The sequence below is a fragment of the Xiphophorus hellerii genome, chromosome 22 (genome assembly GCF_003331165.1).
Source record: "Xiphophorus hellerii strain 12219 chromosome 22, Xiphophorus_hellerii-4.1, whole genome shotgun sequence".
NCBI lineage: Eukaryota > Metazoa > Chordata > Actinopteri > Cyprinodontiformes > Poeciliidae > Xiphophorus > Xiphophorus hellerii.
Genome location: NC_045693.1, coordinates 14,474,737 through 14,497,269, shown reverse-complemented (window position 1 = coordinate 14,497,269; position 22,533 = coordinate 14,474,737). Strand labels below are relative to the sequence as shown.

At 36.6% G+C, this 22,533-nt stretch overlaps 3 protein-coding genes across 4 annotated transcripts; 2 read left to right on the top strand and 1 right to left on the bottom strand.

The window, feature by feature from the left end:
* Positions 1-79: 79 nt before the first annotated feature.
* Positions 80-3,495, bottom strand: mettl18 (methyltransferase 18, RPL3 N3-histidine). Its single transcript, XM_032553620.1, has 2 exons — positions 3,273-3,495; positions 80-1,220 (listed from the first exon to the last, which is right to left on the bottom strand). Exons 1-2 carry the CDS (start codon positions 3,375-3,377, stop codon positions 258-260), a joined length of 1,068 nt encoding a protein of 355 aa, XP_032409511.1. The 5' UTR covers positions 3,378-3,495; the 3' UTR covers positions 80-257.
* Positions 3,496-3,683: 188 nt separating this feature from the next.
* On the top strand, positions 3,684-9,097 carry zdhhc16a (zDHHC palmitoyltransferase 16a). Its single transcript, XM_032553619.1, has 11 exons — positions 3,684-3,835; positions 4,867-5,124; positions 5,636-5,830; positions 5,931-6,019; positions 6,537-6,565; positions 6,675-6,808; positions 6,949-7,032; positions 7,137-7,222; positions 7,448-7,571; positions 8,358-8,428; positions 8,523-9,097. Exons 2-11 carry the CDS (start codon positions 4,891-4,893, stop codon positions 8,623-8,625), a joined length of 1,149 nt encoding a protein of 382 aa, XP_032409510.1. The 5' UTR covers positions 3,684-3,835; positions 4,867-4,890; the 3' UTR covers positions 8,626-9,097.
* A 137-nt stretch (positions 9,098-9,234) lies between these two features.
* ubtd1a (ubiquitin domain containing 1a) lies at positions 9,235-22,048 on the top strand. 2 transcript variants are annotated; one of them, XM_032553621.1, is made up of 5 exons: positions 9,235-11,128; positions 11,552-11,638; positions 18,647-18,874; positions 19,185-19,370; positions 21,221-22,048. In XM_032553621.1, the coding sequence occupies exons 1-5, from the start codon at positions 11,077-11,079 to the stop codon at positions 21,433-21,435; spliced, it is 768 nt and encodes a 255-aa protein (XP_032409512.1). In that variant the 5' UTR covers positions 9,235-11,076; the 3' UTR covers positions 21,436-22,048. The 2 variants fall into 2 exon arrangements, with proteins under 2 accessions (XP_032409512.1, XP_032409513.1); XM_032553622.1 differs by lacking the exons at positions 9,235-11,128; positions 11,552-11,638 and adding an exon at positions 14,132-14,552.
* The last annotated feature ends 485 nt before the right edge of the window (positions 22,049-22,533 follow it).

Here is a 22,533-nt window from a genome sequence, read left to right as displayed (position 1 = left end):
ACGCAGACAGCCTTGAAACATTGGACTGCAATATCATTATCCAACGTGTTACTACAAAAGACTTCAATGTATTCAAAAAGGTTTTTAAAAAGTTTTTATTTTTTATAGTCTGCAAAGACAAAACTGTATCAGTCAGTCAGAGCTTTACAAAATCTGTGACTGGAAATTGGCTATAAAGTCTCTAATCAGTACATCTGTAAAACACTCATTTAACAGTTTGTCCATGAATAATTTCAAAACCAGCTGACGTTTCCTTGTCAGTTCTCATTTTGCTTTTTAAAACGCAGCACCACTACATGTCTCTGCAGGCCTTCTGCCCCATCCCACAGGTGATCCAGGGAGAAAACACCCCTCTGCTCCACAAATGTCTCAAACAGATGTAGCCCACCACCAACACCAAAGTAGTGTGATTTGGTGGCCAGGTAGACCAGACCACTGGGTGCCAGCAGTTTGTGCAGCGTTTCATGTAGGGCAGGGTAGTAGCAAGTGTTGTAGATTGTTTCTGATGTGAATATAATGTCAAATTTGGGCTGTGGTTCTTTCTTTAAGACCAAAGGAAGAAATGTCCTCCAGTCCCCAGAGTAAAAGAGGCACTTCCTCATTAATGGGTGCTTGGATAGATCTGCTGCTCTTTTCTTAGGAGGGGGGCTGCCAGAGTTCAAATCCTCTTTCCCTTTCTCTACACAACCGTCTTCTTGTTTTTTTCCCTTGCCTTTCCCCTTTTTCTCACCATCACCCTCTACCTCATCATCCTCTTCACAGTTTAGGATTACATTTGGCACTGTGAGCTGTTCGATGACTGTGCTGTTATAATCTTGAAAAAGGATCTGCCTGGCTCCTCGCTTCAAGGCCAGTATTCCCAACAGTCCCGCTCCACAACCCAAATCCAGCACTGTTTTCCCACTGAAGGTTTCTCCCTCTTTTTCCATTATCTCCAGAATGTCATAAGTGCACTCCCACACCTTCAGGCCGCCCTCGTACACACCAGAGATGAGATCAGAGTTCTTCTCCTCCCTGAAAGACAGGATTTTCTCCCTGTCCTCTCGCTCTGAGGCCGTCCTCTCAAAAACGGTTTCGTTGAGGAAGTGCAGAGGAGGAAGGGTGCCGATGGTAATTGTTTCAAAGACTCCATCAGTGAGGAGGAACTGGGGGTCAGATGGAGGAAGGTGCTCTTTAGCCTCTTTTACTGGACCGGCTGGTGTATTATCATCAACTTCTGCCTGCAACAGAAAGCAGCATGGTTTAGGGAATGAAAGAGCCAACCGTGAGTTTCGGTCAGAGACAATGTACTTAAAATTCAAAGGAAAAATCTAAAAAGAACATGAAAGAAAAACTCATTGAGATTTTGACTTGAGTAATGGTCTAGATGTTTTCCATTTTGTCCAAAGCCCCTTTCAGAAGCATGACTCTGCTCTGTTAAGCCTCTGTGAAATCATGGCAGCACATTATGACAGAAAGTTAAGAAAGCCAATGCTTTGCCAAATTCCTTTTAATTTCTAATTTTCCTTTCTAATAATAATAATCTAATGATGACATAATGAGCTGGCTGACTGGTTGCTAAACTTGGACATGAGATTGCTGATCAGCCTTGTGATTCATTACGTGACTTAAAAACACTATTTGCATATGTCATGTGGGTCACACCCACAGCCACAGAACAATTCTGGTAATAAAAAAAAACACAAAAGCTTCCATCATGCCTTAGTAGTTTAGTGTCTGCACAGCTAATAATGATTCATGCAGTCTACCATCAGTAGGAACACCAACGCAAACTGATTTTTTTCTCTTTAACCTTTCGTTGTTATGGGGTCTCCTATGGGAAAATAAATTAACTAACGCTCTCTAGTGGTTAACAGCTGACATTTCATTACAACTTTCTTTTTCTGTAGCTCAAAAACTGAAACAGTTCCACAAAATGTCTAAATTGTAAGCTTTTGTTGTTTTTTTATATTAGTAAGATACATGGATATAATTTAAATAGCATGTTCTAAATAACTAAGTTGGAAAAAGTATGTATAAGATTTTGCTATATCAATAATGTGAAATGACTAAGAGGTTCAATGTAAACTGACAGCTACAAGTGGAAAGAAAGCCAAAGGACCTTTAAATGCTCTCTCCTTCATCAAAACAGTTTAAAAGTCAAGAAGGGCTCAAAACTTTTGATGTAAAAATAATAGATACTTTCCATCAATTTAAATCCTGTCCCTCACTTTTGACTGATTTCTAAAATATTAAGAAACACTCAGTCAAGTAAGAAAAAAAATTAGGACACCCTATGAGTGTGTGTGTTTTCTAACAAATTTAGACAGTTTGATATTTAACAATAAATAACACAAGAAAATACAATTTAAATGTGTGAAATGTAAAAAAGCAGGTTCTGGTAAAGAAAACACTAGGTCTCCAACACATTTACTAGCATTTAAAATAGTTAAGGTCACACCAGGACCTTAAATAGTTAAGGTCAACCTTAAAATAGTTAAGGTCAAGTTTGCTCCATTTAAACCTCCAACATTTAGTTTGGTGGGCTCCTGGTGGCTAAAGTGAGATTGAATACCACGATCAAAAGGGCAGCCTTCAGAAAGAAGACTGTAATCTATTTTTATTTTTGGCCTTTATTTATGAGTCTGATAAAACATTTAAATAAGTATTAAAGAATTTGGGACCTCTACATTTCAAACCCAAATGATCTGGGTGAAAATTTAACCATGGAAAGGCCTGGGCCAAGATTAAATAAAATAATAATAATAATATTAATTTCCAATTTTATATGCTTTTAAAAACTGCATTATTCTGCAAAATGACCAGTAAGCAAAAATTTAGTATATGTATATATAGAGAGAGTTTAGAAATATATTTTCACCTAAAAAAGTTTAAATGTATGCCATATGTATTTTTAAAATGTGGCATTTCATATATTTTGTTATTTTAAAAAATGCTTAAGTTTGATCATTCTTTGGATTTCCAACTTTATTCAGTATAGAAACACAGCAGTAGCTGACTCGCCAGTAGAGGGGGCAAGCAGAAGAAGTGGATAAGTTCTAGTTACACAGCTTTTATTGTGGAAGTAGACTACCAAAACAAAAGCTGTATGACAGTCTTATTTCCATGCTGGCTGGTACGTTGTGAATAAAATTAGAAATAAATTTTCAAATGCAACTTAATAATCTTTTATCCCGGTGCTATCATTATCTTCCCAGCAAATTAGACTTCTGCTACTCTCCCGGGCAACTAAAACAGGCTGTAAGAACGTAAGATTAACAAACATTACTCACATATTTAGCGCCATCGTCTTTGTTTCCGCTTTGCACTTCATTTCCATCCACTTCTTTAGAGGCGTTTGCTTGCCCTGAAATGTCGAAGTTAAAACAAAACGACATAATGACTGGAATCAACCACGACAGGCTACCTCTGGCTAGGTAGACAGACGGCTCCACATGTTGACCTCTCGGGAAGACTTCAATTCCCACAATTCCTGAAGCAAATGACCAGTTTTTAGATTATTCGTTGATTTGACAAACTTGTTGTATGGTTTTTTTTTTATTATATTGGATTTATAGTGATACAAAGATAAAGGACAACATTCAAAAATAAAAATTAGTGATGAAAATTAAAATCTGCTGTGAGTTTAATGCGCAGTTCCTGACTCAGATAACCATGATGCATCGGAATAAGTCTACAGAACATGCGCAATAGCTCCAGGTCAGGATTCAGCGGCGTTTACTGACAGGTCCGATAACCCACTCTGCCACTTAAATAGCAACAAGCCCGCTTTCTCTTCACTTTAACTATGTCGTCCTTAAAGGTTCATTCAGAGTATTCTTCTGCTCCATAACAGGTAAGTTCTGCAAATTTCTATCAACATTGTCGTTAAATGTCAGTGTGAGCCGCAGCAGTACACACTGGTAAAAAGCTGTTTATGACATCCGGACAAAAGGGATTTGGGAGTATTTTATGTCGCAGGGAGACAGTTAACTGGCAGCATGAATTATGCACAACAGACTATTCTTTCATAAAGAAACAATTAAAGGTACTTTGTGGGTCATTGTTGAATATCCTGCCATTGACTGATGAAGTGAGTGTGTTGGTGACAGAAATCTGCTGTCCAATAAATAGACCACTAACTCTCCCTTTCACCTGCACAGAAACAACATCCTCCACCCAGACACCACTCTGTTGGGAATGCAGTCAAGCCGGACTGCCTCTCCCGTTTTTTGACAAATTATGCTTTACACGCTGTTGAGAATTATTTTTAGTTAACTGTATGTCACTCATCTTTCTCATCTCCGACTTTAAAATATTGGATGTGCCTAATTGTGGTAAGTTGGGCTCCGAATGAAATTGTGAAATATATTAAACAAGATCCTAATTGATTCTCAGACAATCATTTAAGCCCTGTTAAGCCTCTGTGGAATCGTGGCCATCATAAGCAACAGAGATACAAAATAATCATCATACTGGCGCCTCTGGAAAATATGAGTGAAAAGCCTTAAAATGCAGTAGACCTTGGACTTGCTACTGTTTTTTCTTGCAGTAGCAGAGTTTACATCGACACAGGTTTTATGACATGATCAAAAAGATTATCCTTTTTTAGATATTTATTAAACTGCAAAAATATGTGTTGTTTAATCGTTTTATGGACTAAAATGATGGGAGTTTTTATTTATTTTATTTATTTCATGAATATAAAATTAAACAAATCTAGTATTTGATCCTCCAATCGTTGATCAAAGCCATGATAGGACAATTGACCAATTTACAATAGTTTTGTGTAAGTATCACAGCTTTAATGGCTTTAAGGTTTTGATTTCTGTGTAAAACTTTAGTTTTAAAGACTGTTTACTCTGTATCTTTGTTTTATCTGTGCAGGTATCTCCTCATCACAAATGCAGAATGCGGTGCAGTCCTGGTTCCATGCTCAACCTGCTTCGCAGCGGGCGTATACGATTCTGCAGCAGGCGAGGGAAGAGCAGACTCCCCCTGTGGCTCAGGAAAATATGGGCCTACATGAGGCTGCTGGTGCAGTCGCTTTGTTTCAACACCCTCACAGACTCTGATGTAGTGTTTGACTCCATCTTTGAACCAGTGTTTTGGACTGTGGATTATGTCACACGTTGGTTTGGCTTGGTGAGTGAGTAAATTTAACTGTGTGTGAAGACTTCTCTTTGCCCTGACTTGAAATGTCTATCTCTTGTTTTGGACATGGAGACATATTAATAATAAGCCTTATTTTGTATGTCTTATTTTGTTTTGGCATACGCCATGTTCCCTGCTTTTTTCCACTCCGATTGAGGTTGAATTGGGTCTGTAATGATCCTTTAAACTGGACATCGTTATGTTAATCTGTTGTGTCCCAGCTTTATCATTCTTATGTTTGATTTAATTATTACTGAAACAGGAATCTGGGAGACCACTTTTAGGACGGCTTTTCAAAGGTCAAAATTATCCTTAAAGGCATAATTTTGCATTATGCCTTTAATGCATTATCAGCCTAAAAACACAATGTTAAGGGTCTTCCTTAAACATGTCAATTAATTGTTTTCTTTATGAAAAATAATACTTTTTTAACAAGGATAAAATTTGCAGTGATGCATATAATTGTAGTTGATTGTCCCATTTTTGTACTTTCTTTTTTTAGGTGTTTGTTTGTTTGGTGGTGATTCTGACCAGCTCCATTTTGGTGATCGCCTACATAGTGCTTCTTCCTCTAATCTTAAACACTTACTCCCCTGCATGGATTGCTTGGCACATTTGTTATGGACACTGGAATCTCATCATGATCGCTTTTCACTACTACAAAGCTGCTAAGACCTCCCCAGGGTACCCCCCTACAGTAAGCTCTCAAAATCTGCTTATCTGCAGAACAACCAGTTTAACTGTGCTGCCACTTTTTTTGCTCTTTAAAGATATACTACACGTTCTCTTTCTCACAGGAAAAAAATGACAGGCCGTTTGTGTCGGTCTGTAAAAAGTGCATCATGCCTAAACCAGCAAGAACACACCACTGTGGTATCTGTAACAGGTGAGTGAATGTCTTTACTCCTTACCTTAATCAAGTGCGTTTAAGTGGCTGATGTTTTTCTGTTTTGTACAAGTCATTCATATGTATGGCTAAATGTTTGAAGGAAAATTTTGTTTTGTTGTTCCACTTTGTCTTGTTGAGTGTCTGGTGCTGCAGTTCATTTGTGAGAATTTTATTTTAATTGGTTTTATTTTAAATTGGTTTTAAAAATCATATTTAGATTATATTATTATTGTTATTATTATATTTTCATAATTTGTATTCATTTTTTCTTATGTGATTTAAAAAATATATTTTATTTGCTTAGTTTTTATTTGTTCAACTTGGTAACCGAACTTGTATAAAACTTTTCTTGTTTTTTTTTTTGTTTTTTTTCCTGGAATTGTACTTCAGACCATTGTCTGTGGAAGAGGCTGCTTTTGAATCAACTTTGGAACAAAGGACTTGCCACCACTGACTGCTATAAAAGTACCCAAAATGTACCTAAAATGTGCTTTTTTTGTTGTTGTCCTTGCAGGTGCATTCTGAAAATGGACCATCATTGCCGTATCCTTTGTCATTTTTAACTCAATTGGTTGTATAAGCTTTATCAGAAAGTTTATTTAGAGACTGAAAGCATGTTTTGTTTTTGTTTTCCTTAATATCCACCTGCTAGCTTGGTTAAATAATTGCATAGGACATTTTAACCATCGCTACTTCTTCTCTTTCTGCCTCTTCATGACCCTGGGCTGTGTCTACTGTAGCATCAGTGGCAGAAACCTGTTCCTTGACGCGTACAACGCTCTTGAGGTCAGACAGCTGGCCTGCTGCATTCTCCTTGTGATCCTTGCACTTTTTAAAATTAGGTCTTTTTGTTGTTGTTTCTTTTCAATGAGGCTAATTTTTTGCTGCCTTTTTGTCTTTCACATCTGGGCGGGCTTCTCTTTCAGCGGTTTAAGCATTTGGATTTGGAAAAGCCAGGGATTCCTGTAACAGGGATGGGACTTCTTATAGGGCTTCTCCCATCTGGCCAGGTATTATCTCAATAACAAAGCACAGAGATGTGATTAAGCTAAGGAGTGGTTCCTTTATTCATTTGATTGGTGATTCATTTGTACTTTTTGTCTGTTTTGATAAGACCAACTTCCACACGCCTGCACCTTCATACACCTTTAAGGAAAGGATGATTCATAAGAGCATCATCTACATGTGGGTTCTCACCAGGTAAAAAGTGTTTTAATTTATCAATAATTATAATCTACTTTAAATGTAGCGAAAAGCCTCAAAACAGACAAAAAAGTCTTTGCTCTAACTGGTTCCACTCTTCTAATACAACACCGCTTTCACTTTGAGATTGATAGCAGGCTGTGGTTTAACTTTGATTACAAGAAGATGATGTCTTTTGTTGTTTTGGCAGTAGATTAACTAAAAGGTATTTTGTTTCTGCAGCACTGTGGGCGTGGCTCTGGGAGCTCTAACTGTATGGCACGCAGTTCTAATATCCAGAGGGGAGACAAGCATTGATAGGCACATTAACAAGAAGGAAATACAGAGACTGGCAGCATGGGGAAAGGTATTCAAGTAAACAGAATTTAAAAATATATGCCCTATATTTGCCTCTTGATTTCTTATGTTTTATCGTTTTTGTCACATGCAATTGTTTTCCATTGTCAAGCTCATTTGAATTTCACACAAGATAACCTAAGTTAATACAAAATACTGAACCTGAACTCTAATTTAGATAATCATTTAATGATAATTGGCTACATTTTTGTGGGGTAAACCAAAGTTAGATTTCACTTAGCACACCTAAGGCTGAATACCTGCAAGATGTGTAGGATCAAGAAATCCCTTAAATGGAACCAGTTTGGCAACATGAAAGTGTGCTAAAAGATCTTAAAGCAAGACATAATGCCCCGATCTAAAGGAATTCAAGAACAAACTCAAAATCAAGTTGTTGACATCTATGAGTCTGTTAAAGGTTTCAAAGAGATTTAGGAGACAATAACTTATTCATAGAGAGCCAGGTTGGATTGGTTTGCTTTTTTTCCCTGTCATTAATGAAATCGGCAATTGTATTTTGTATTTACTCCGGTTTGGCTCTTGAGATTTAAGACATTTTAAGTTTCACAAAAAGCAGCAACAGAAGGGACCTGTAAGGGGACAAATACTGTTTTTAATAAGAATTCCTAAAAATGTGCTTGAGTTAATCTGATAATAATACACAATTTAAACCCCATAATGCCATTGGTAAAATGATACAAGAAGTTTCTTTTCAAACTCGATAAAACCTTTATTTTTTATTGATTTTTTATTTTTTTTTAATTACTACTTTCTTTTTTTTAAATTGATTTGTCAGGTTTATAGAAACCCTTTCAACTATGGCAAGCTGAACAACTGGAAAGTATTCTTGGGAGTGGAGAAAAGAAGGTGTGTTTTCATTGTTTTTACAAACTCACCGCTCAGGTTTTTATCTTGTATGTGATCAGAGATATAATGTTTGCTTTGTCTCTCTCGTGTTTAGCCACTGGGTAACACGCGTCCTGCTCCCATCCGGCCACCCACCATATGGTGACGGCTTGACGTGGGACATCTTCCCAGTTAGAAAGGACTTGATACCTGTATGACAGACTGCTTCCGCAAACCTGTAGCCTGAAATCAGTGCTATATCAACCCATTTTTATCCAGCTGGCTCACATGGTGGCTCCACTCGGCACTATTGACCTCCATTACCTCAATAAGACAGGGACTGCATATGAATTATGCAATATAAATATGTCTTGCAAGTTGATGCTACTTGAGTCAGAGCTACAATAATGCTGACTGAATTATTTGTTAAAATATCTTCAAGGTAAAATATTTCATCTATTTTTTTCCCAATTTGTTTAGTGTTTTAAAAAAATGTCTTAGAGACACACTAAAGTTGAAAATGAAGTGGGTCAGTTTTGTTTTCCTATTCCTGTATTTTCCATGTTAATTTATCAAAAGCCACTCAAATGGTAACACATGCTTAAAGCATTCAATTCCATTCAAACACTACCCCGATGATGTTGTCTGTACTTTGCATATATTAATAAATTTTTATTACTTTTTTAGAAACCTTTTTTCATTTTTTGTATGGTATGACATGATCACGTTTTAGAAATGTGCCTTTTAGCTCTACTGCACCATGTAGATCTGTTTCAGCTCCAGTTGCGTCACCGTTTTGATGGGAAGCCAAACTGGATACTAGTATGAGAGGAGATTACAATTGATTCACTCTGTGTTTTATTTATTTATGTCTCAGAGATCAGCTATGAAATACTGTAGCTCCCTTTCCAATTTAGATGTTTATCATTTTGATTTATTTTGTGGATTTAGTGCGTTTTTAGTTTGTAATTTGTGAATGTTTAGGGTTTACCATTGGAGGAAAAAAGTGCAGGCCTTTTAAAATGAAGATAAGATGGTTTTAGGCTGATTCTGTCACTCTCATCCTGTGTGTCTCAGCTGCACATCTGCCTGTAAACTGCAAGGATGACAGGATTTAATCTTCCAGCAGATGTCAGTGTTTCAAGCCATAAATTTGTCCAAAACCTTAATGAGATGAATTTAGAACAAATTGTGAACCTACTGTTTTTTCCTCCCACCTGTCCTGTGTAATTATTTATGTTGGTGTTATATTTGATTTGAGCAACTAGCTGGAGTTGAATGTTGACTGAAATTTTTTTGCTCAGTTTCATTTCATCATGCAAAACAACTTGCCACATTTTCAAAAATACTTTATTAATCCCAAAGGAAAATTAAATAAATAAACAAACATAAATAAACAAACAAATCCTCCATGTGTGTATGAGTGCAGAGGCCTGAAGCTGCTGGCTAACCCCTCATTATCCACCTTCTAATGATATTTATAGTGTCAGGTGTTTCCAGCTTCACCCAATCCGCACCTTACAGGACCTTTTACTAACTTAGAGACCATACAGTTTAAGTGAAGCAGTATATAAGCTCCACTGAGCTGACTGACTGTCTGTGCCGAGGGTAAGTTTGGTGGGATTACTCTGTTCCCAGACCAAGATACAACATAAGCCTATTCAAATGTAAACACAAGTTATTTTTTCCTTGAGGATGTGAAATAAACCTAAGCACATTTTTATCTGACAGCATAGACTCTTACAAGTAGCCGAAAGGTTCCATCTGGTTTGTGTCTGATAAAAGCGCTTTAGTTTGTTGTGTCCCTTACACCAGTAGTTTGCAAAATTAGGCTTGAGATTCCACTTGGGTTCACCAATATGTCAGTCTTGAGATCCTCCTCAGAAATACTTGAATAGTAAAAAAAATATAAGAAAGCCTATTTCTTTTAGAAATGAATAAGATTTCGTTGCTTGCTCTCAGTAGTGACTTTCATTTTTGGCTATCTTTCCATTAAGGTAGAATTTTCCTAGCTGAGCCATGGATCTCTGTAGCTCCTCCAAAGTTGCCACAGCGTTATTGACTGCGTTTCTGGTCATTTTGCACATTGTCTGCCCTTCGGTTTAGGTGGCCACACATATGCCTTTGCACATTTGGAGTTGTGGCATACTAGTTCTTATTTTGATGGGTTAAAGCTTCCTTCAACTTGACAATTATTAATCGTGTTGGTCTACTAAATAAAACACCTAAAGATACAGTACAGTTTATGGTTGTATCATAACGAATTGTGCAAAAGCTTAAGAGGGCAAATGCTTTTGCAGTGACTATATTTTCCTCAATAGATGCTGTTATTCTGAAGGAGTCCCTTCTCCGTTTCCGCTGTGTTACTGAGCCTGTTTCACGCATGCGTGCGGGGCTTTAAAGCACTAATTCTGAGTTAGATCGGAAACGGACTCCCCGAGTGGACTTGCCTCATTTTCAGCTGAGAAAATTTAGATTTTGTTTGTTGCATTCTTGTAAAGGGAAAAAGTAAATTTTTTTTTTCAGAGTCTCAGTGCGCCCATCCATCTCCGGAGCTGCACCGACACTCTTGCCACTGTGGTCGGTCATCCTGCAGACTCGCAGCTTCAGCTGACCCGTCACGTCACGTCAAGATCCGGAGATAAACTTCTGTTTGCCAACAAGTTCTGATGTGGCAAGCAAACTGCAGACGGATGCATAATATAGCAGACTGGATTTCAGGTGATTTGTCTTTTATTTTAAATCTATAATAGGGTAAATATTCTGCGATTTATACAACAATATTTCGATTGAATGAAAAGCGCATCTATTAATTTAGCACGGTTTATAAGAACAGTGAACTAAAGTGAGTTTTCTTTTTTTGAAATTATGAATGAAAAATGGGAAGCATAGAGGCATGATGCTGTGCAGGCGCGTGTACCCATCAGCTGGCACTACACGTGACACAAACATAGCAGCTTGTCTGACCTCACATGAACAGGCAGTGCTGAGCTGTCATTTTATCCCAAAATCATTACTCGTTTCTTGCACTCTTCCCTCCCATTTTAAAGCTCAATCAAAAACATATCTATTGTAAAAAATAACATTTAAAAAAGTCAAACATGATTTAAATAGTTACATTTTCCTCCTTGTTCTGGGACACAGGGACAGTGATGGGAGGCTGCGTGGGGAGGAGCAGGATGGATGGACAAGGGAGTGCCCATGGCTCCACCAGGACTAAAAAACGTGGAGGTAAGAAGCTGGAACACATTCAAGTGCTTTATTTACAGTGATGTGGAGCCTGGGATAATGCTCTTGCTAATGCATATTTAATTCTGCTGGACGATGTTGTAACTAAGATAAAACATATGTCCGCATCATGGTGAAGTAGGACTTCTCAGATCTAGAGAATCTACTTATGCAGCTTGTAATAAACATCAATCATTAACATTAAGTTCTTTGATTGAGATAAAGTTAAAATTTTTCAATAAGATATATGACATGGGTGTGGTCCGTAGTTTATGATTCACCTGGCTTTTTCATTCTTAGATCTTATATGGAGGAAGGCCTGAACAATTAAGCACTGGCTAAACTGTATGAAAATAAAATAAATTCCAGTGGAATAAAAGATTAGCTTAAGTATTTGACAGTTTTTGGCATTAAAACCTTTTGCCAGAACTTACTTACTTCAGTTGTTAGCAGAGGATAAATAGCAGTAGTGGTTTTAATGCCAGATCAGAAATGAATGGTCCCCTATAAAAAGTTAAACATGAAAAGATAATCAATAAAACTAAAACAAACATCCAATCAACTACATTTGGCCTTTCAACCTATGTTTGTTTTTATGGATTAGTTTTCAAAATGTGTTAAATACTAAGTCGCTAGTACTCAGATTTGTGTAGCAAGTGCCACCTTAGTAATAAATTATATTAAGTGAATCTTTGTCAGTAAAAGGCTGAGTTTGTCATAAAAGCTGACACAAACCAATATATTAAAATGAGTTTTTTATCTATTTGCTCTGCACATTTAGTTGAATGTTGCAGTTCAAATACGCAGTTTTTTTTGTTACTTATAAGTTGAATTTTTTGCTTCCAAGTTAGAAAAATAAAAAAATATTGTCCTCCAAAGTTAGAAGTTTTCACTGACCTCAAACACTGACCTAAAAATCCAACATGGCTGCTGCAGTTAAAACGTACTTCTAACTGCAAACAAAAACAAAACAAAAGACAATTTAAACACAACCTCCTGAAAATGTACATTTTATGAGTATAGTCTAAAATGCTGTGAAAGGAATTGTAATTAGCTTATTTTTTGTAATTTTAGTAAGACAAACACATAAACTAGCAGGTCCTGATGATTTTCTGACTTGCTGCCACAGTTATGGTGGGTGTAACGTTATTCTTACATCAATTTCCCAACTTCAGAGGTATATGAAACACAGCGTTGTATTTTATGTGTTTTCTTTGTGAGTTATCTTTGGGTGATGCAGAAATCAACCTGCTTCAATGACAATGAATCTTTTTTGCTGTTTGCACTCAAGTCCTACATCACAGTTTTTGAGTTGTTCATTGATTTATACGATAAATTAATGATTCTAACATTTCCTTAGCATACCACCAATGAGAGTCCTAGTGCTACGATTGCTACTTGTACTGTAGTTTGAAAACCACTGGAAAATATGTTTATTCGTTGTAATTCTTATCTCAAAGGTTGTTTTTGGGTGCCCACCAAGCACAATACTCAAATTCTTGCTTTTTGACCTTGTGCAGTTTGATTATTGTGCTCAAATTTCCTTTTAATTTTTTGCTACCATACAGCTAAAGAATGAATAAGTAATATTTTAATAAATCTATATGAATTATTGAATATTTTAATACCTCATAGAAATGAAATTGCTAGAGCTGCACAATATATCGCATTGCAGCTGCGTGTGCAATATTGCAATTGCAAAGGACTGATTAAATACAGTACTGGCTAGAGTACTATATTTCAAGTTTCTGCATATTAATGATGTATTTGGCTTCTGGGACCGACACTATCAGCCCTTCATGCCAACAGCTGATGTCTGTTTTTAGTGGCTGAGATTTCAAAGCTGGTGACGAAAGAAAATAGAATTATGCTGCTTATTTTCCTTATGTGGTGCAGATCTACATGTAAACATCACTCAACGTCACAGAACGCTTTGAAAATGGCATTAAAACGTCATCACACTTTTAAGATTCATGCAGTTCTTCCTAACAGTTAGTGTGATGAGGTCTTTTCATCCTGCTGCTGTTTGGAGGTCATTTTCAGTCTGCAGATATCTCTTGAACCTCTTAAGCCTTATCTTTTAGTCCTGTATCTAATCTGTACCGATGACCTGACACTCGTTAATCTAGTATTTTTGAAATATTAACCTATGTGGAAGATGGATGTGGAGTACACGTTTAACTGCAATAGCAGCAGAGAATTTCCCCACTCTCTGCCCAAATTGTATGTTAAAATGGTATTTGCATGTTAGTCTTTCTTGAATTGATTCATCAACTTGAATTTTGGACAAATGTTGATACACAAGCTGTGTAATGAACCATCTCACTGTCCTTTCTGTGAATAAAGTCACTTGGAGAAATTCCGGGTAGCACAACATCTTTTTCTTCCAGCAGACTGGAGTTTATAGCTTGTTAATAGCTTTAGTATGTTGCCTTGGGTATTTCCATCCTGTCTTTAAATAGAGCTCAGAGGATTAGGCCTCTTGTGTAAAGGTAAAGCAGCTACCTGCTTGTGAGGACACGAGAATCTTTCTCCGAATTACACTGAACGAGTTTCAATTAATTGCTCACCTGGTATTCATGGGGTCATATGTTTTTATTAGAAGGGTTAAAATAGGAGAAGGTGGTGACATTTTTAAGCAACTGGAGAAGTGTACCTGCAGGCAAATGAGCTCTGAATCTCAGTTGGCTCTTTGAGATGAACTAGATCAGGCGGATCAGCATTATTCAGCGGACGCAGAGGGGATTCTCCACCTTCTTTGAGGTCAAGCTCTGTGGCTCGTTTTGTGAAGTTTTTGATGAACAGAAGCTTGATTCTCAGCAAAGCACAGACAAAAAGACAGCAATGGGAGTTCCTAACTCGAGGGAATGCAACTATTATCATGCTCCAAATGCACCCTTAAAGATTTTGCTCAGAAGTAAGTATGGATTATTTTATTTTCAGGTCAATTTGGCTAATGGGCTATATGTGAATGTTGCTGCTGTTTTTGAGATCAGTTTTGTAGAAAGCCTCTTTGGTTTATTGTGTGTTGTTGTATGTTTCATACATTTAAAGACACTGATCCACAAATCTGAATTTTCCTCACAGATTTCCAGTTTGCTTTGAGGTTTCACCTCATGTCTCTCATTTTAACCATTTAACTGAATAAAAATCATGAAAGAAGGAAATGAACTGCAGGTCCTTTAATTGTATTTAATTCAATCTTTATTAGTTTTAGCTTTTAGAAAAAGAAAATCCCCATAATACATTTGAATTATTAAATGCATACCCTCGTAGGAATATCCAACCCATTCATGGATTATTAATTTAAAGGGTCACAGTGATGGCTGCAAAACTATCATGTCAATCCAAGTTGCTTAGAAGATCAAACATAAATATATCCAGGTGTGTTTTCAGTATTTTCAGCTTTTAGTTTTTATCAAATTCTTAAAATCTGAAATTGTGCATAAGTATTGAAATTTAAGTAAGAAAGCTTTAATTATATCACAGCTGTCTCGCATAAGATTACAAAACACCTAGCAATAAAAAGCTAACATCACAATTTTAAAGACATATCTATATATTTTTATTTATAGATTACGAGCATTTGTTTTTGTAATTTTGTGATATTTGTAATTTTTAATATTACAAATATTATTACATATATTATTCACCAGACTTCAGATGCTGTTATAGACTTGCAATTCAATAGGCAATCTTAATTTGATTTCAGGACCTCGAAACTTAACATCTGGCTCTGACAGGTTATTACATCCCTCTACTAATTCAAACAAACCAAAGCCAAAATTAGACTGCACCACATTAGGAACACATTTATCTCTATGCTATTGCTAGATATTGTAAAGAGATAAATTACCATTCACCCACATTTTCTTTGTGAGCCTTAGCATCTCAGTCACTAAAAATATCCATCAAGGAAATGTCCATCCAGCAGTCCTGATGTGTTAACTGGAAGCATAATTTGCATGCATGGCTCTTGAAATATGATATCCTACCACATACTGGATCCGATATTACAAATGGTAATATTTTTGATGATGTCTGCAATTTGAGATAAATTACATATTTGTGTGGCTCTCCCAATCATCAAAGTGTGCACCGCGAGTAAATATATAATTCGAGTTAGATACTAATTTTTAAAATGTTGGTTATTCAGCTAAGAGAAGATTCTTTATTCCTTCCACACTAATTTTAAAGCTGCTTCTCATTGGATGTTTAAGGTATAACTATTGTCACCATCTGATAATTACTCAGGAAAATTATTTGAACTTGCATTTAATTTTGGCTGTGTTTTCATTAAAAAAGCCAAATTGAAAAGAAGACTCATTAACTTAACGAAACTCTGTATAAAAGTTATGGATTGGTCTTCATGACACTAATATGCACTAAAACAGTTGATTTTGCTATTAAATAAATTTGCAAACTGAATCCTGCAATTTCTGCACCCTTCACTGATGTCTTTACCATACCACATACTTTGTGATAGAAGCAGTGCTAAATACTGCATTAGAATATGAATTAGATTAGAAGTGCACACATTTCATGCAAGATGCAATCAGACGGTTTATTTAGGCTAGACATTGTTGTGTAAATGTCTGCTTTTACTCATCAAAGTCATCCATAAAAATAAACCGTCTTTGTTTGTAGACATTCATATGATAACAGAGCATAAGTAAATTTTTGCAAAAGTGTGAAGTTATTTTAAACGGAAAGGCTGTTGATTAGTTTTGTTTCCAACAAAATATGTGTATGAATTCCATCCTATCAGCAGTTACTTTACTGCTGTACAAATGTGGTAACAAAACCTTAAAGAATTATTGCTGTGTTACAATTACACTTCTGTACTTCCCTACATGCAACCTTAAGACAAATATTTGCAAGCTGGTCTTATTTCAAGTGTCACAAACATTATCTTTGGTGTCCATACTGGTGAATTTGGAAGTTAGTGTGTTATATAAATATATGTTATGTAAGGTTTTAAATTCCGCTCTACTAAAAAAAAAGAAAGAACTAAAACAAACAAAAAACAGTCTCAGAGCAGATAAAACACGTTTATATATATATATATATATATATATAAGTCAACAGATTAAAACATAATTTTTCTCCTGTCTAGCTCTGTCTAGTGGGTTTGCGTTTCTATGCAGGCTGTTAGAAACGTTTTTTTATTTTTGTTTCACTGGTTCTCATTGGTCAAAGAATGCTCATCTCATCCGATGCCCAATGGGATAGTGGCAGATAAATCCTGTTATGTGGAACCTGATTACAGCCTATAATCCATTGCTGTGTGTCTCTGTGTGTCCATGCACATGTACAGTACAGTCTCTGTTACTAGCAACTGCAATAATCCACTGTGCTAAAAATAACAAGTTTGATTTTCCTCTAGCAGTGAATCAAACCAACTTTGTGGGTAATTCTGTATAACAGATATGCTTTATATTAAGGTGTTGCAATCCTGCACAAGCTGCACTGACAATTCCAGATTTTTTATGGTAATGTGCCTCTGGAAAAGAAAACTTAATATATCATATAATTTATTATGTGTTAAAATAACAACAGAATTATTTTTGTTTGACTAAGTATGCACTGTACAATTTTTATACTGCACTTAATCCATTTCGTGTTGCTAATACATCCCCCAGAGCGTTCTCTTTTATGTTATTACAAAAGTGTATTCTGCTCATAATACGTTGCTTTAATGTAACATCAGGGATAAATTGCATATTTATGTGGCTTTCCCAATCGGAAACAAAAGCTTAGGACAAACAACTCTACCTAGGACATCAGAGCAAAATAAAAACATTACCTAATGTTCAGTGGCGCCAGAGGTAATGGAAAAGAGCTTAGCTGTTTTTAGATCAGCCATGACGTGGGTCAACATGGCAGCTATCGCCACACTAAGCATTTTTTCTTGGAGGTTTGCGACTTCATTGACATTAACATTCTTGATAAGAATGTACTTTTGTACAGAGCTGTGCAAAAGTATTTATTCTTGTTGATAATTTTGTTAAATTACTACCACCAACTTGCATATATTTTATTGGGTTTTTATGTGACAGAGCAACACAACAAAGTGTATAATTGTAGATGTGATATACATTTGAATTAATCCCTTCCTGAGTGAATACTTTTTAGATTTAAGTGTCATTGCATTTACTGCTGCTGCTCTTTGGGTTTGTTACTACCCTCATAAAATTTTTAAAATAATAGTTTTTTTTGCCCATTCTCTTGCAAAATAGTTCAAGTAATTGGACGAACATCAACTGAGACCATCTTGTCTGTCCTGCTGAAGAAAAGCAACTCCTCACCATTATTTTACCGACACCATGCTTCACTGTGTGGTTGGTGTGTTGAGGATCATGTACAGGATTCTGTTTTGCATAGAGGCCAACCGTTTGATTTTGGTCTGAGGTGATTTAGACCTCCTTCTTCCACATATTGGCTGCGTCCCAGACATGGCTTGTGACAAGCTGCAAATGCTTGTGGAAAACTTGAAACTTTCTTTCAACAACAGCTTTCATCTTGCAACTGGTCTTGGAAGGTTTGCAGTTGTGCAATCCTTTTTTAGTTTTCAGATGATAGATTGAGCAGTACTCCATTAAATGTTCAAAGTTTTGGATATTGACTCAACTTTATAATTGACTTGTCTGCTGTGTTGCTCGTTAAATGTTAACTTTTTTATTTGTTCACTAATGTTTTCGAACAAACCTGTGAGGCAATGGGCATGCAATTTGATTTATGCTGAGATTAAATCACAGACACATTGACTATTTACAAATTAGGTGGCTTCTGAAGGTTAGTTTAGGGGTATTGAAGGAAACTGTGCTGAATAGATATGTCTCTTAGACATCTCTTAGGATTTTGAAAGATGTACTTCCACTTTTGCTTCCACTTCACTACTCATGCACTACTCTTTGTTGGTCTTTAATATAAACCCTCCAAAAAAGCCTTGTAGATTACAAGCCATTTGTAGAGAGAAGCAACAATCTTTTTGTAATTTCTCTTTTATAGCACGCAATGAGCCTCTCAAGAAAGACCGTCCTAAATGGAAGAGTGAGTACCCGATGACAGAGGGCCAGCTGAGGAGCAAGAGAGACGAGTTTTGGGATACAGCTCCTGCCTTTGACGGACGAAAAGAGATCTGGGATGCACTGAGAGCAGCAGCCCTGGCTCTGGAGTGCAATGACCTGGAGCTGGCCCAGGCTATAGTGGATGGAGCCTGCATCACTCTGCCACACGGTATAAAACGCTGACACAATCCGTTTCCTATGTGAAAACATATCACACATATCTAAGCTTTAGATGTGCTGGAACGCACTGATTGAATAGTAATTCTCTCGATGCCATAGAGTGGTTTGCAGAATCCAATGACTTATTTGTAAGAGATTACTGTTGTAATTATGTAATAGTGCTGCGTGACCATTAAAGACAGATACACCCAGAGCTCTGGGATAAAGCACAGCATGCTCCCTCAGAGGAGAGTATTTATCTCTAATCTTTGAAGGCTTTTGAGAAGTGGGCACTTATTTGGGTGTCCTTTCCCCTGCAGGATCTCTCACGGAGAGCTATGATGAACTGGGAAACCGCTACCAGCTCCCAGCATACACTTTAGCGCCACCTATCAACCTGATCACTGAGACGTCTGGCGACAGCAAAATGTCTGAAAGTGCACAAAAACAAGCTCAACCTCCACCGTCTCGAGAGGAGTTCCAGCTGCGGGTGCGATTATCAACAGGTAACACCGCCAGATGTTTAAAAGTGGAGAATCGCAGATGAAACCAGATATTTAGATACAATAGTTTGCAGCCTCTCTCTCCTAGAAGCTTGCACATTTGTTTATTCATCAAGTCAGATTAAACCTTTCCTGGTTTAGGTTAGGATTGTGAAAATTATTTATATGCTAAATACTGGGATAATCAGAGAGTGAGAGACACATATTTTTTAATAAGTTTACATACACCAAGATTGTCCTTAAACAGTCTTAAGAAGTCCAAATGCTGATGTCAAAGCATCATACTCTTGGGAAGGAGGCAGGCTTTGAATCCCAGAGACCATGTTTTGTTGCAAAACACCCAAGCTAAACACCTTCTGGCAACACTGGCTGAAACTGGTATCCAAAATAGGCTGAAAGGCCACTCAGGGGTGAAGAAATCAGCTAAAGCAACAAAAACGTCAGTTTGTGAATACACAAAGAGACGAATACTTAATATTTGGAGGTATACCTGTGATCTGACAGCTGGAGACAGGCCCACCAGTAGGCCTTGCCTGGACAAACTGGCATAGACGATGGAATTGAAGTGTTTGGCTGTAACAATCTTTGCTATGAGAAAGAAAAGCAAATAACACAATCCCACTTGTGAAGTATGAGGGTGGTAGTATCTTATTGTGTAGGCGTTTTGATGCAGGAGGCACTGGTGCACTTCACAAAATAGATAAAATCATGAAATAAGAACATTATTTGGAATACTGAAGTAACATCTCAACACATCAGCCACAAAATTGAGGCTTTTTTTTACAAATCATTCTTCCAAATGGACAATGACCTTAATCATGCGTCAGTAACACTATATTTGAAGGGATGTGCATAAGACTGATATGACATTGTCATAAACATGACATAACACCTGTTATAAACATGAAGGAGTCTTCATGAATGTTTATGATTGTTGTCATGAGATGTAATTTGGTAAAAAGTGATACTTTTAATGCAAAGTTGCTATAAAAATCCATTAAAAGTGCCACATTAAAAGTGCTATATTTGCATTAAAGTGTCAGTATTTACCAAATAAGGCAAAATTGGCACTTCTAATGGCCTTTTAATGCTACTTTTAAAGCAACTTTGCATCAAAAGTGTCATTATTTACCGAATGACACTTCATGACAACAGTCATAAACATTCATAAATGTTTATGAAGCATTCATAAACATGAATGTTCATGTCCAACAACATAAACACCCCTTCAAATATAGTGTTACTGAGGCATGATTTAGGTCATTGTCCATTTGGAAGACTGATTTGTAAAAAAGCCTCAATTTTGTGGCTAATGTGTTATGAACATAAACATTCTTCATGTTCATAACAGGTGTTATGTCATGTTTATGACAGTGTCATGTTAGTGTTATGCACACTAACAGTGTTATGTTAGTGTCATGTTAGTGTTATATGTCAAATAAAGTGTTACCCTTGCCTCTATAGTTATAAAGTGGTTAACTAAGGCAACTAAGTTAATGTTTTGGAGTAGATCTAAGTCTTATAAAAAGCTTACAATCAATGATGAAAAGGTGTGTGTGAGCAAAGTGGCCCACAAACCTGATTAGATGCATGTAGAACCCAAAACATCTGACCTCAGTCACAGCTTAATAAAAAGAAAAATATTGGAAATTAAGATAAAATTCTGAATTTGAAGTAACTTCACAATGTTCTCTTTCATTATTCTTGTAGTTAGCAATCCTAAATTGTTTTCGGAGAGTCATAAATGACCAAAAACAAGACAAAATTGAGAATAAATATAAAATTGACAATAATTTGGCCTCAACTGTGTCTGGAAGCATTTAAATATCTAACGCAGCACATTCCTGTTTCAGGGAGGGATGTGCGTCTGACAGCCAGCCTGGCGGACTCCATTGCCCTGCTGAAGAAACAGTTGGAAAAACAGGAGGACATCGAGGTCATCCGCCAGCGGTGGTTCTTCTCTGGGAAGCTTCTGACAGACAAGACTCGCCTCCAAGATGCCAAGATCCAAAAGGACTATGTCGTCCAAGTGATCGTCAACATAAATCCTTCGGTCATACCCAACTGAGGGATGAAGATCAGAAAAGGATGTGCCAGATAAGGCTTCAGAAACAGGAGCAGGTTTCCAGCAGGGAAATTTTATGTACATTTTATATAATAAATTATTGCTTTTATATCGTTCCTTTTTCTATTTTCCCCTTTTTTCCAAATAAAGAGATATTACTGAAAAGCACTGAAACACTTTAGGTGATAATAGCGCCCTAAGATGCACCTCCCAGTGTCTGTCTGTTTCTGAAGATCTTGACTTGCAGCTCTATTGTTTACATGGGTTCCTCTCCTCGTCTTGTTTGTTTGTACTTATGCTTGTTGATGAATTAAATGCTGCTCACCTAAGGAGAGCAAATAAGGAAAATCTACTCTCTTTTTTCTCTTGTGACAAATAGATGAGTATTTCTAATTGTAAACATCAGATACATTTTTTTTTGTCCATTTCATTGTGAACAGCACATTTTGACTAGACACTGAATATAATAAAGGAACCTTTTATAAGGTAGAAAGAGATGAACAGATTTGTTTTTTTAGTTCATCATTTCAAACAACTGTACAAACATGCAATAGCTTTCTGTCTAAAATTATGCACACTGTAATGTCATTTAATAAATGTTATGAATTTAAACTCATCTCTTTCTTTTGGGAATTTATTTCATATTGACTGAATGTTTTCATCTTTCCTTTTTGTCAGTCCAAAAAATCGGGAAAATCTTTGTGTCATAGATCACCTTTTAATACATTGAAGGGCCATTCTGCCTTCTGCTGAAGAATAAAATGCCCTTAAAATTCATATTTCAAGAAAAACAACAACCTCAAAAATATCAATAATTCAGCAACATCTTTGTTTCACACCAACGTTATTAACATTACGAAGCCACCAGTCTAGTCGCTGCTTGGTCAAACCGAAAACCTGCTGGTTGGGATTAAACACAATGTTTCTGAGGAAAAACCAAGACATCCAGAGAAATTGTTAGGAATCAATTCCTGGGCTGGAACACCTGCAAAAACAAAGTGGAACTTATTAGTTTGTAAGTTGTCTGTATGGCTGTAACAGAAATCATAGCTGAACAAATAGGAGGGAGGGCTGTTTGTAGTGAACAGCGCCATCTACTGG